Raw genomic sequence first — 13,323 nt, 5'->3', positions numbered from 1 at the left:
TGTGAATAGTGAGCGAGCGCACGTGACGTAGCGGCCAAAGATTGGCTGTGGCAGCACAAGGCGGGACCGGGTTCGGGCGGCGGCCGGCGCGGCCAGGGCGGCTCAGTGCTAGCCGGGTAGGGTCGAACCCGGAGCAGGGTCCCAGCCGAGCGTGGACTGGCGGCAGGATGTTCAGCTGGATGGGGCGGCAGGCGGGCGGGCGCGAACGCGCGGGCGGCGCTGACGCGGTGCAGACGGTGACGGGCGGGCTGCGCTCGCTCTACCTGCGCAAGGTGCTGCCGTTGGAGGAGGCGTACCGCTTCCACGAATTCCACTCGCCTGCGCTGGAGGACGCCGACTTCGAGAACAAGCCCATGATCCTGCTGGTGGGCCAGTACAGCACCGGCAAGACCACCTTCATCAGGTACCGCCGCCGCCCCTCGCCGGGCTCCCGCCCCGCTCCGCCCTCCCCACGTGTGCGCCGCGGTCGGCCGCCTCCCGCCGCTGCCCCTCCCGGCCGGCGCGACCTCGGGGACCCCTCCCGGAGCTCGGCGCCCGTTGCCCTGGGCCCCGCCCCTGCTCGCCGGCCCCGCGCGCTGGAGGGTCCCGCGAACCTGCGCCCTGCGCCCTCGGAGCCCTCCTTCCTTGCGGTTCGGAAGGCGTTGCTCCCGCTGGCCTTGTCCCGTCGCCCTGGCCGGAGGGTCCAAGGGAGGGAAGCGGCGCGAGCCATAATCAGCATCTTCTTGACGAAGGAGTGACTCCTAGGGATGGAAATGGGGGGAAAGGCGTGGAGTATCCGAACGGGCTACAGAGTCCTAGTTGGAGAGTTTGTTCAACTATTCATTTGTTTAACTATTTCTTGAACAAATGAATGGCAGCAGGAGAGGGTATCGCCCTGGTCCCCTTCCCTTGAGGTCTTTATGTGCCACCCCACAGTGTTGTGGGGAGGAGATAAAGAGGCCGCCTTCGTTCCGTTCGTGCGTTCGTGCACAGCCCTTAGCTGGCTGTAGGAAGTGAGCTGCGTGTAGCAGCCGCACCAGCCTGTGGAACTAAGGGGGAGTGTCATATTACTATTTGTTAGTTTCTATTTCTTAGGTGGGTCATCCCCTCCTTGCTCATCCTTGACAACTGAAAATATTTGTCATGCTTACCGTGTTTCTGAAAGCACACAATCACTGTGCATGCCCTGTGGTTCAAATCATATAGTTTCATCAGAAGTGACTTTTGCTGGGAAATAATTTAGACGGAAACAGATTGCTTTGTTAATCACCTGTTTTATTTCTAAAGCAACCAGCATATTTAGACTCACTTTTTTTGGTAAGAAGAACTTGTTTTTCTGACTTAAGCCGTGTATCAGTTGAAACCAAGTGCTGATCATTTAAGGTTTTGGTCCAGGGTTTTGGAAATTGTAACAATCTCTTCATCATTCGATGTTCAACAGGTGTTCAGAAAACTGCATCTATATTTGGATACATGCCATTTCTGTTAAGTAGCGACCTCTTTTTCTCCACTCCAGTGACCTAAATAGTTCCTACAAATAGAGTAGCTGTCACTACAGGAAATATGTTAAATCCAGGCCTCCAGATACACTGCGAATGAATTCCGCAAAACAAATATAGTGTGTATTGAAATGACGTTCTAGACAATTAAATTGAGTGTGAAGGAAGACCCAAAGAAAGTTCAAAATTGCTTTATTTGGTGCTTATGAACAAGATAAAAATAGAATTAAATATGTCACCCAAACACTCAAAATGAACCATAGCTGTATTACAGTAACTGGCATCTTGAAAGATGACAAACAAATGTCACATTTAAGGTCTCAGTTAGTTTTCAGGTACTTGAGATAATAGTGTTATGGCCAAGTGGTACAAGAATGGGAAGTGGTACTGTTGAAACATACAAAGAAGAAGGGCATATATTTTTGTAATTTAGTGGTGGCATGTCCTCGCACCCTAGGCATTTCCTCCTGTTTGTGCTGTGAGATCCTTGTTGTGCCCAGCTGTCATCAGGGAGCACTTGCTAGATGCTGTGCCAACCTGGAGATGATACAGCCCTCTCTCTGCTCCCATAGACTGGATAGCTAGCCAGCCTGATTATCAACTCACAGGAACATGAACTTATCTTTTGTATTTTTCCAGATTTCTCTCTCATTATATTCTCACTCTTCTGTCTGTTTCATTATTTGGAGAAATTTGTGAAATAGCTAAGCACAGTTTTATGAAGCGTTCTGAGATTTGATGCCTAGCAGCTACCTCATCCAAACTGGCCACCTCTCAGTAGGTGCTGGAGCTGTGGGCCACCCTAGGGTGAGGGAAGAATCACCTTAGTAGGAAGTCATTTGTTCTTGAGGCTTTCCTTGAGCTAAGTGGCTTTGTTGTTAGGCGATGTACACAAGGTAGACAATGAGGTTAGAAGAAAATCAGTGTGGGCAGGAAGCTTGGTGAGGCCACAGGAGACCTGAATTGCTTTTCAGATTGGAGCTAGGAGGAAGTGATTTAGCACCCGGGAGGAAATCCCCATACGAAAGGGCAGCTACCCTGGAGACTTGTGCACTTGGAATTAAATATCACCCCAGACACTCAAAATGAACTGTGGATTCATCTTGAGCGGAAGGGTTGGCCCAGGGTGCTGAGCATCCTGGATCCTGCCTTAGAGCCTGGTTAGTGGTCTGGGTTGTTTGCTTCTATTGACTGGGCACTAGAAGCTCCTACTTGGCTGTAGGGTGTACCTAATCTACATAGCCATAGATTCTTATCTCCCTGGCTTCCTGCACATTCCAAGAGGTCACTGATGACACAGAACCTGTGCTGACCTGGTGGGAAGCTTCTCTTATTGCTGTTGGCTCTTCTACCTTTGACTGGCAATGAAGAATTGGCCAGAGAAGGAGGGGAGATGGGCACGGGGAAAAGTGACCATGTCATCTTAGACTCTGCATTAGCCAAGGAAGCACGGATATGGAGCTCAGCCAGGCTTGTGTCCAAAACTTGAGGAAAACAGATTTCAAAGATTCCTCCAGAAAATCCCTGGGCCCAGGTGCTGTGAAGGAAGACATTTCCACTGAAAAAGTATGAAGTCTATTTGAAATGAATTCGAACTACACTTTTTTTTTTTTTTTTTAAGACAGGGTTTTGCTTTTGTTGCCGAGGCTGGAGTGCCATGGCACGATCTTGGCTCACCGCAACCTCCCCCTCCCAGGTTCAAGCGATTCTCCTGCCTCAGCCTCCCGAGTAGCTGGGATTACAGGCATGGGCCACCATACCTGGCTAATTTTGTATTTTTAGTAGAGACAGGGTTTTTCCATGTTGGTCAGGCTGGTATCGAACTCCCAATCTCAGGTGGTCTGGGTTGTTTGCTTCTAGCGATTGGGCAATAAAAAACGCCTGCCTTGGCCTCCCAAAGTGCTGGGATTACAGGCGTGAGCCACCACACCCGGCCCCAAACTACACATTTTTAAGAGCTCCACTTTCTCCCTTCCTATGCTCTGTCCCCTCTCCCCAGAAAACTTATTCTAATGAGGAAAAAAGAGGGAAGTCACTCAAGAAACTATATAGGCTTTAAAAGGGTAGAGAGCAGGGAAATAAGGCAAGAAAAGAAATAAAAGACTCCCAGACTTGAGAGAAAAAAGTAAAACTCTTTGCAGATGACATGATCTTCTGTGTAGAGAATCCTAAGAAACCACTTAAAAACTATTAGAACAATGGGGGAAACAATAGTTCCACAAATGATGCTAGGACAACTGGATAGCCACACGCAAACGAAACAGAGAATGACTGTTAGTGGGCATGGGGTTTCTCTTTGATGTGATGAAAATGTTTGGAAATTGGATAATGATATTGGTTGCACAACTTTGTGAATATACTAAAAACCAGAGGGCACCCTATAAACGAATAAATTTTCTGGCATGTGAGTTATATCTCAATAAAAAACCGAAACAATTCAGTCTTTCAACATTCAGCGTCCTATGATTTATTTAATTTTCATGATTCTGCAACTAGCACCAGCCAAGTCATTTCTGTATGTATGTGTAATAATTTAAAATAGGAATGGATGCCAGAAAGAAAACAAAGTAGAAATAAGCTAAAAGAACCCAAGGGCAAAGGAACTAAAGAGTAAAGATGAGGGGCCAGGTGCGGTGGCTCACACCTGTAGTCCTAACACTTTCGGAGGCTGAGGCAGGTGGATTGCTTGAGCTCAGGAGTTCAAGACCACCCTAGGCAACACAGTGAGACCCCATCTCTACAAAAAAAAAAAAAGGAGTAAAGATGAGGGAAAAGGGAGTGAAAGTAACCATCCCACAATCCCTATATGTTTCCACTAGTCATCTTGTCAGTGTATAAACATGTTCATTGTTCATAACACTCAAGTTGGTGAAATCAAAGTATGATAAAAATTTTTAATAAAATGCTTGATGCCATAATTGTGTTTAAAAACTTTAAATATTAACATTTAACTATAGTGTTAAATAGGGGAAAAAAGGGGCAGGGGTACACGTGCAAGGATGCAGACAAGGTTTATGGGTGGTATGAAGGATCAAGAAGCTGGAGTGGGCTGAGAGGGTAAAAATGGCTTGGACATTAAAAAGCCTTTTAAGGTATGATTAGAACAAGAACAAGAATCAGGAAGTGATCGGTCCACTGCTTGGGCTCTTGCTGCAATATTAACAGAAAGCAGAACTACTCAGCTTCCTCCTTGTCCTCAAAGAAAATGCCCCAGAGATGGCAGAAGGGAGCCCAGCTGTGTTCAAGAGGGGAATAAAACCAACAGACTGAGGAACTCTCCCAGGGCCTGCCACAGGCGAGGCTCAGGAAATCTCTGGCCGGACACATGGATGAAAGAACTTGCAGTTCTGCTCAAAGAACTGTATCTGGTGACTTTTAAGAAATTGTGAAGAATATGAAAAGTGCTGGAAAACTGGAAGCAGGCAGATGTTCTCATTTTCAAAAAAGAGGGGAAATGGATTCTGAATAGAAACAAAGGCCTGCTTCATTCCCTTGATAAGTTTCCAGACTCAGTAATTAAGGAAAAGGGAAGTAAAGGCATTCACTAATAGGCAGCCTGGTTCGTCTGTTTGTTAAAAAATAAAATCTCACACAGAAAAACTATGGGTCCTATTTAGTGGTTCTCCCACTCATCCAGGTTCTGGGGCTCCTGAAAATCAATCTTCTGTCCCAAATACTCTACAGATCTCTCTAAAATATTGAGATATTTTATTTTTATAGAAAATTAGACTATATTTTCAATATACAATATAAGATCACACCTACAGATGCTAGTGTTCATTTATTCAAATGTTACTGATTTCAGGGTTGGGGCCAGCCATCACAGAAAAGAGTCAACAGGCCGCAGCTCTGAGTGACAAGGGCTGTGACACTAGAAACACAGGGCGGCTGGGGGCATAGGAGGGTCCCCCTCATTCAGGCTTGCGGGTTGGAAAAGAAGGCCTTCCTGAGACTGCAGCCTAAAAGCTGAGCCCTGAGGAATGAGCAGAGAATTAGTTGCCCAACGAGGGCCAGGGAGTGAGGGTGGGGAGGTGTCAGCCATGAGGCCCCAGTTTCTGGGGTAACTGGGGAGTAGAGCCATTCACTGAGATGGGGATCCAAGAAGCGGGAAGATGGGGCCTAATGATAAGTTTAGATTTAGACCTGTCATGTTTGAGTGGACACCAAGGTGGCGATGTCCATGAAGGGTGAGACGTGGGTCTGGAGCTCAGGGGGATATCTGGGCTGGTCTGTTGACTTGGGAGTGTCAGCATTTAGTAGCCAACATCTGGGAAATAGAAGTCCTTGCACAGGACTCTAAGTGAGAGGAAGCAGAGCTTGTGGAGACCCTGGGGAGAAAGTACCAAAGAGGTGGGTAATTGCCCGGGAGGGTAGTGGCTCAGCGCTCTTTAGGTTGCAAGTGACAGAAATCCAACCAAAGATAGCTTAGATAAAAAGATAAGAACATTTTCATGAAACCCATCAGACCAGGATGTGCAAGCTTCAGGCTTGGCCCAGGACTGCAGGAGACACACCAGGACTCTGTTGGCTCTGCAGCACTCCTCATGTTGGGTTCCTTCTCAGGGGCGGGCAGGTGGCCACCTCCATTTCCAGCCTTGAATTCTGCTGACTCAGCAGCCCCAGTAAAAGTCTCAGGCTTGAGTCTCATTGGTTTGACCCTGGCCATATGCCCATCCCTGAACCAATCCCTAGGGGCAAGGGAATGCGTTGTGGGGAGTGGGGAGGTCAGCCCCAACCACGTGGCCTGAGAACTGGGGAAGGCAGCTCCTGAGGATGCTGCTACCAAGAAAAAAGGGGATGCGATGATGACCCCCACAAAAGCCAGGGAGAGAGGTGGTGGTCAGTAGTGTCAGATGCTCCCAGGAAAAGGACTGAAGCAGAACCAGTGCATTAGCCTTCAGGAGCCAGATGACCTTGCCAAGAGGTGTGCCTGTGAGTGGTGGTGAAGGAAGCCAGATGGCGCGGGTTGAGGAATGAGTGGGATGTGAGGCGTCAAATTCTCAGCAGCTGGGCCTAGGGGAAGGAGGCCTGGGCACAGGCATCACGGGGGTTTGGGTAAAGACGAGCACAACCTCAGCAGAATGAAAAGTGGATGGAAGGGAAGCCGTAGAGAGGGAGCAGCTGGCATCTCAGAAGACACAGAAGAGACAAGACTTGGAGCAAAAGTCCGAAAGAGCAGGGCAGGGAACTGCAGGGCAAGCAAGGGGGTGGGGGGCAAGGGTGGGCGGGGATGCACTGGCAGCTGCAGTCCAAGCAGGGAGGCACTGCAGGCCAGCAACTGGGCCAGTCGTCACATCATCCACCTGCCAAGCAGCAACGGAGTACTTGGAGAAAGATAGGAGGGGAAGGCTTTTCCCATCCTGACGTTATCTTCCCTAACTCACGTTCAGAAGCTGTCTTACAAAAGGTGTTCAGTATACTTTTCAAAACCTCAAACCAGAAGGCCGTGGTTCTTTCTACACGTGGCGATGCATCAGAATCAGTTGGAGGCCTTTTGACACGGATTCCAGGGCCCCACCTCAGACCTCCTGAGTTGAAATCTTGGTGGGTCAGGCTCTAAAATCTGTTTTTGTTTTTCTAAACCATCTCTCACAGTAATTCTTATGCACCCTCCCCTGGGAAACATTTGGGAACCATTGTTAGATGAAGTTTCAGTTAACGGAGGAATGGAAGAGGGTTAGCCTCAACCCAGAAAAGGGAGACTGACTTTGCTGAAACTTCCATCCGTTCCAAACTCCATCTGTTAACATTTCTCTCAGTGTCTTAGAAGAAGACATAGAAGTTGTACTTACAAAACTGAGGATTATATAAATATAATTTAATAAATGGGGTTCTTTTTTGCTTAATATGATATGATGAGCATTTTCTTATGTCATTATATAGTCTTCAGAAATAACTTCAATGACTGCATCATAATCTATGGTACAGGTTGGAACATTTAGGTTGTTTCTGTTTTTGTGCTGTTACACGTGATGTTGCAATGAACTGAACATTTTTGGCCATAAATCTTTGTATTTCCAGTTTTTGTCTTAGAATAGCCTAAGCATAAATTAGTGCCTCAAAAAATATAGATAATAGGCTGGGCGCAGCAGCTTACACCTGTAATCTCAGCACTTTGGGAGGCCAAGGTGGACAAATCACTTGACTCCAGGAGTTCGAGATCAGCCTGGGCAACATGGTGAATCCCATCTCTACAAAAAATACCAGACTTAGCTGGACGTGGTGGTACACGCCTGTAGTCCCAGTTACCTGGGAGGCTGAGGTGGGAGGATCACTTGAGCCCAGATGGTCCAGGCTGCAGTGAGCCGAGATTGCACCACTGAACTCCAGTCTGGGCAACGGAGTGAGGCCTTGTCTTAAAAATATATATATGTATATATTTTTTTCAGATTTATATATATTCCTAAATCTATGTATCTATCCTTTTTTAGGAAAGTTATTCCAAATTAGACTCCCACCAGAAATATGAGGATCAGTAATTCACCAAACTGCCAGTAAAACTAATTACAATGAATTTGATAGGAAAAAAAATTTTTTTTAGATAGGATCTTGCTCTGTTGCCCAGGCCGGAGTGTAATGATGCCATCATAGCTCACTGCAGCCTCAAACTCCTGGGCTCAAGCAATCCTTCCACCTCAGCCTCTGGAGTAGCTGGGACTACAGGTACATTGCACCACCACACCCAGCCAATTTTTTTATTTTTTGTAGAGATGGGATCTCACTGTACTGTCTAGGCTGGTCTCAAACTCCTGGGATCAAGCAATCCTCATGCCTCGGCCTCCCAAAGTCCAAAGTGCTGGGATTATAGGTGTGAGCCATGGGGCACTCAGCCAGGACAGAATTGTTTTAATTGGCTTATTTCTTCCTAGTGATGTTGAACTTATAAAATATATAGTGGTCATCCGTATTACTTTGTGAATTGTCTGTGAACTTTGTCCAATTTTCATTTGAAGTATTGGTCTTGTTCTTATAAATAAATTTAAATGTTTTTCACAATAACAGATATCAATCCTTTGTCACAACTGTAAAAGTGTTTTTCCAGTTTAAAATTTGCCTTGTAATTTTTGTAATAATTTTTCCATGCAGATATATTTAATATTTGTGATCAAATCTAACAATTTTTCCTCTTTTGTCATATCTTTTATTTTTTGGTTAGAAAATCCTTGTTTATCTTAAGACTCAGGAAATTTTCACTCATATTCTTTTTTTTTGAGACAGAGTCTCACTCTGTCACCCAGGCTGGAGTGCAATAGCACGATCTCGGCTCACTGCAACCTCCACCTTCCAGTTAAAGTGATTCTCATGCCTCAGCCTCCCAAGTAGCTGGGATTATAGGCCTGAGCCACCATGCCCAGCTAAGTTTTGTATTTTTTTAGTAGAGACAGGGTTTTGCCTTGTTAACCAGGCTGATCTCGAACTCCTGACCTCAAATGATCTGCCCGCCTTGGCTTCCGAAAGGGCTGGGATTACAGACGTGAGCCACTATGCCCTGCCTATTTTTAAAATAGGATTACTTTTTAAATATTTATCTTTTTAACCTACCTGGAAGTAAAATCTGTCTCATTTATATTTGTTGTGGGTTTTTTTTTTTTTGTCTTTTGTCATTTTCTAACACTATTATTAAATAATTCTACCTTTTTCTGCTGTCACATGAGGCTTCCTCATATGCTAAGTTATTAAATACTATATTGGGTCTGTTAGGACCTTTGTCTCTTGTTATTCTGTTTGTAAATTCTTATGCCAGTGCCATACCATCCTAAACATTGTCACTTTGAAATACTTTTTAATAATTTTAGCTCAAGACCCTTCTGAGCTCATTACTCTTTATTTTCCAAATGCTATCAATTCTCATTTTCCGTCATTCTTTGAGAAGAACTTTCTTAGTTAGGTTCTTCAAAACAAACAAACAAAAAATTCCCACCGGGACCTATTTGTACTGGAACTGCATTCTGTCTCTAAGTTACATTTTTGTATTTACTCTTCCCAAGTGACAGCTCACCATTGCTTTAATGCAGACCTTCTTGGAAAAGTCATTGATTTACTCATGCAGGTCCTATGGAGCTCTTATTAATGTATTAGGTATTTTGTGCCCTTTTGCTCTTGTGAATGGGCTTTTTATTTCTCTTATTTTTTTGGCAGGATATTGCTGATATGTAAGGAAGCTACTGAGTTGTGCCTTTTTGTTTTATATCTGGTCATTTGACTCAAGAAGTTATTCTGACAGCTTGTCAGTAGATTCTCAGGTTTTCTAGATCGATAACTGTGTCAGTTACCTTCATGATTACTTTGTCCCCCCTTCTGTTCCATATTTCGTAATACCAGGAAGTAGGCATTCATATCAAGCTTCTAATCTTAATGGTATTGCCTTTGTTATTTCACCTTAAGAGATCATGTCAGCTGGTGGCTTCTTATCTATAAATTAATTGCATTAAGAAATTATCTATTACTAGTTTTGAAAGGATTTCATTTAAATGATTCTATTTGGAGAAAAAAATTAAATGGATATGGAGTTTGTTAGATGCCTTTTAGCCTTTTCCTTTAACCTATGTTCTGTGGAATGCAATTGTGGGAGATTATTCATAAGTGTTCAAAGAAAATAAAAGGGTTCCATAGTCAAGTAACTTTGGGATATGCTGTGTTCCATAACCTCCTCATGATAATTTACAGTGCTCCCAGATCAAAGAGTTTACAACTTAGTCTGTTGTCAGATTCCTAAATTACAAGTCACAACATCAAAAACACTCAACAAATATTCATTACATGAGTGAAAGACTGGAAGAACAAATAGGACTGTAAGAAACTGATTTGATTCCAGTAAACCTCCCTTCCCTTTCTTTCACCCTCCCCCCAAAACAGCATGGAAGGTGGAGTGGAGCAACTTACAGGTAATGGCAGTAGGTAGACAGCAGTGTGCTTTCAAGCACATCTCAGCCCTGAGGAGTACAAATCCCATCCATTGCTGGCAAAATCGCCTGAGATGCGAAAGGTTTTACCCAACAAATTCCAGTTTCTTGGTTCAATGACCTAATGTCCATTCCCTTAGTAGGCACAGCAGTTTCAAAGGTGACATCATCTGAACAAACAGTCCTGGTGATAATATGTCAATGATTTAACTAAAGGAAAAATGAAAATAAAACTTAGTTTCCACATTTAAAATGCAAGTGAGGCTGGTGTGGTGGTTCACATCTGTAATCCCAGCACTTTGGAAGGCTGAAACAGGCAGATCACCTGAGGTCAGGAGTTTGAGACCAGCCTGGACAACATGGTGAAACCCCATCTCTACTAAAAATACATAAATTAGCCCAGTATGGTGGCGGACACCTGTAATCCCAGCTACTCAGGAGGCTGAGGCAGGAGAATCGCTTGAACACAGAAGGCAGAGGTTGCAGTAAGCCGAGATCATGCCACTGCACTCCAGCCTGGGTCACAGAGCAAGACTCTGTCTCAAAAAAAAAAAAAAAAAGTAAGTGAAGATCAGCCTAACTTAATTTTTCAGTAATTCAAAGGACACTTTTTTAAGTAGATGAGATGTTTGTTCAGGGATATTTATCTCAGCATTATTTATAACAACAAAAAATGGGAAGCTATTTAAATGCCTAACAGTTAGAAAATGACAAAATAAATTGATACATATTCAACTTAGAATAGGATGCAGTCATTAAAAATCATGTCTTCAAAGAATTTTTAATGGTATGAGGAAAAACTAATGGTGAAAAATCAAGACGCAAAATTGTTTAACTTTAATCTTTTATAAAGGAAAATTACATTTACTGAAAAATGACAGTATGGAAATACATCCAAATGTTAAAAGTAGTCATTACCCTGTATAATTGTGGTCTCCTGTAAGCTACTTAACTTGCCATAAGCAGTTTTCTCCTCTATAAACTAGGGATAAAAATACCTGCTCCCATGGAAGTGAGGATGAAATAAGCTGAATGTGTGAAATGCATTATAAACTGTACAGTACGGTTTCAGAGTAACCTGTCATTTGTTAGTATCTAGAAGCAGTGGTAGTGCAGGTTGTACTGTTTTGCTAGGAAATATTTATATTTCTTGGCCTATCTTATAAGACTTTGGAAGTAATAAATTCTTGATTCTCCCACTTCTTTTCCTGGTGTGAAACACGAAGATAGACTGAACAATAGAAATTCCTCTTTTTTCTTTTTTTTTTTTTTTTTTTTTGAGACGGAGTCTCGCTCTGTCGCCCAGGCTGGAGTGCAGTGGCCAGATCTCAGCTCACTGCAGGCTCCGCCTCCCGGGTTTACGCCATTCTCCTGCCTCAGCCTCCGGAGTAGCTGGGACTACAGGCGCCCGCCACCTCGCCCGGCTAGTTTTTTGTATTTTTAGTAGAGACGGGGTTTCACCGTGTTAGCCAGGATGGTCTCGATCTCCTGACCTCGTGATCCTCCCGTCTCGGCCTCCCACAGTGCTGGGATTGTTACTTTGTCACCCAGTCTGGAATGCAGTGGTGTGATTTTGGCTCACTGCAACCTCCGCCTCCCAGGTTCAAGCGATTCTCCTTCCTCATCCTCCCAAGTAGCTAGGATTACAGGCACACAGCACCATGCCCGGCTAATTTTTGTGTTTTTAGTAGAGATGGGATTTCACCATGTTGGCCAGGGTGGCTTCGAACTCCTGACCTCAGGTGATCCGCCTGCCTTGTCCTCTCGAAGTGCTGGGATTACAGGTGTGAGCCACCGCACCCGGCCAGAAACTGCTCTTAAAACATCTTTCCAGGCTCAAATCAAATCAGAGTAGAAGGACCAACCCTTCCTTTTCATCCCTCTCCTAGTGAAATAGTGGATCGAGTAAGTATTATCAAGAAAAATACATTACATGAAACTTTCCAACACTTATTTTAAAAATATTTCAGGTAATAGCAATGAATTGAACCCCCAAACTCCATGCACAGATGCCAAGGTATGCACAAACATATTTTAAGATCCCGTTATTCATCACACAAACCATTTTTTTTTTTTCTTTTTTTTTTTTTTGAGATGGAGTCTTGCTCTGTCGCCCAGGCTGGAGTGCAGTGGCATGATCTCGGCTCACTGCAAGCTCTGCCTCCCGGGTTCACACCGTTCTCCTGCCTCAGCCTCTCAAGTAGCTGGGACTACAGGCGCCTGCCACCACGCCCGGCTAATTTTATTTTTGTATTTTTAGTAGAGACAGGGTTTCACCTTGTTAACCAGGATGGTCTCGATCTCCTGACATTGTGATCCGCCAGCCTCGGCCTCCCAAAGTGCTGGGATAACAGGCGTGATCCACAGCACCCAGCCCACACAAACCATTTCTTTAGATTTGGCTTGAGAATTTAAAAATAATGCTCATACAACACTCAAAATATATGTGCCGTATTCTTTTTAAAATCTTACATTTGTGTGTTTGTTATGATTCACAGGACACATTCCTGTAAACATTCCCAGTGGAACCCATTGGCCTCTCAGGCTCTGATTTAGGGTGGGTGGTGTCCTCATAGGACTAGTAAGAAATCCTTCCTCTTAATAAACCACTTAACCCATTTGAGCCTTAGTTTCCTCATCTATAAAATAGGGATAGAAATAGTACCTGCCCATAAGGTAGTTAGGATGAAATGAGACTATTCACGTAAAGACTTTAGCACATAACGAGTCGTCAAACATTAGATATATTTCTTTAAAGTGTAGTGTTTGCCCACTACTCCAGGCACCAGTGCAACAGTCACAATCCAGATAATGCAGGATGAATATCCAGGGGAATCAAAGTTTGGATATTGTGCTACTTAGATTTGTTTGGTTTTTATTCATTCTTAAGCACATCGTTGAGAAGATGGTGCTTGGACATGTTGAGAGTATCTCTGTTTTCA

At 44.3% G+C, this 13,323-nt stretch overlaps 1 protein-coding gene across 1 annotated transcript in view; it reads left to right on the top strand.

Annotated features, from left to right (window-relative positions):
- The first annotated feature begins 56 nt into the window (after positions 1–56).
- Positions 57–13,323, top strand: part of EHD4 (EH domain containing 4) — a 74,952-nt gene continuing 61,685 nt past the window's right edge. Inside the window, exon 1 of the mRNA XM_008016928.3 lies at positions 57–403. Within this exon, the coding sequence (XP_008015119.1) occupies positions 168–403 (236 nt within the window). The 5' untranslated portion in view covers positions 57–167. The remainder of the gene's footprint in view (positions 404–13,323) is intronic.

This window comes from Chlorocebus sabaeus, chromosome 26, assembly GCF_047675955.1.
Source record: "Chlorocebus sabaeus isolate Y175 chromosome 26, mChlSab1.0.hap1, whole genome shotgun sequence".
In the NCBI taxonomy this organism is placed as follows: Eukaryota; Metazoa; Chordata; class Mammalia; order Primates; family Cercopithecidae; genus Chlorocebus; species Chlorocebus sabaeus.
The sequence above is the reverse complement of the archived record's forward strand: the minus strand, read 5'-3'. Positions and strand labels throughout refer to the sequence as shown.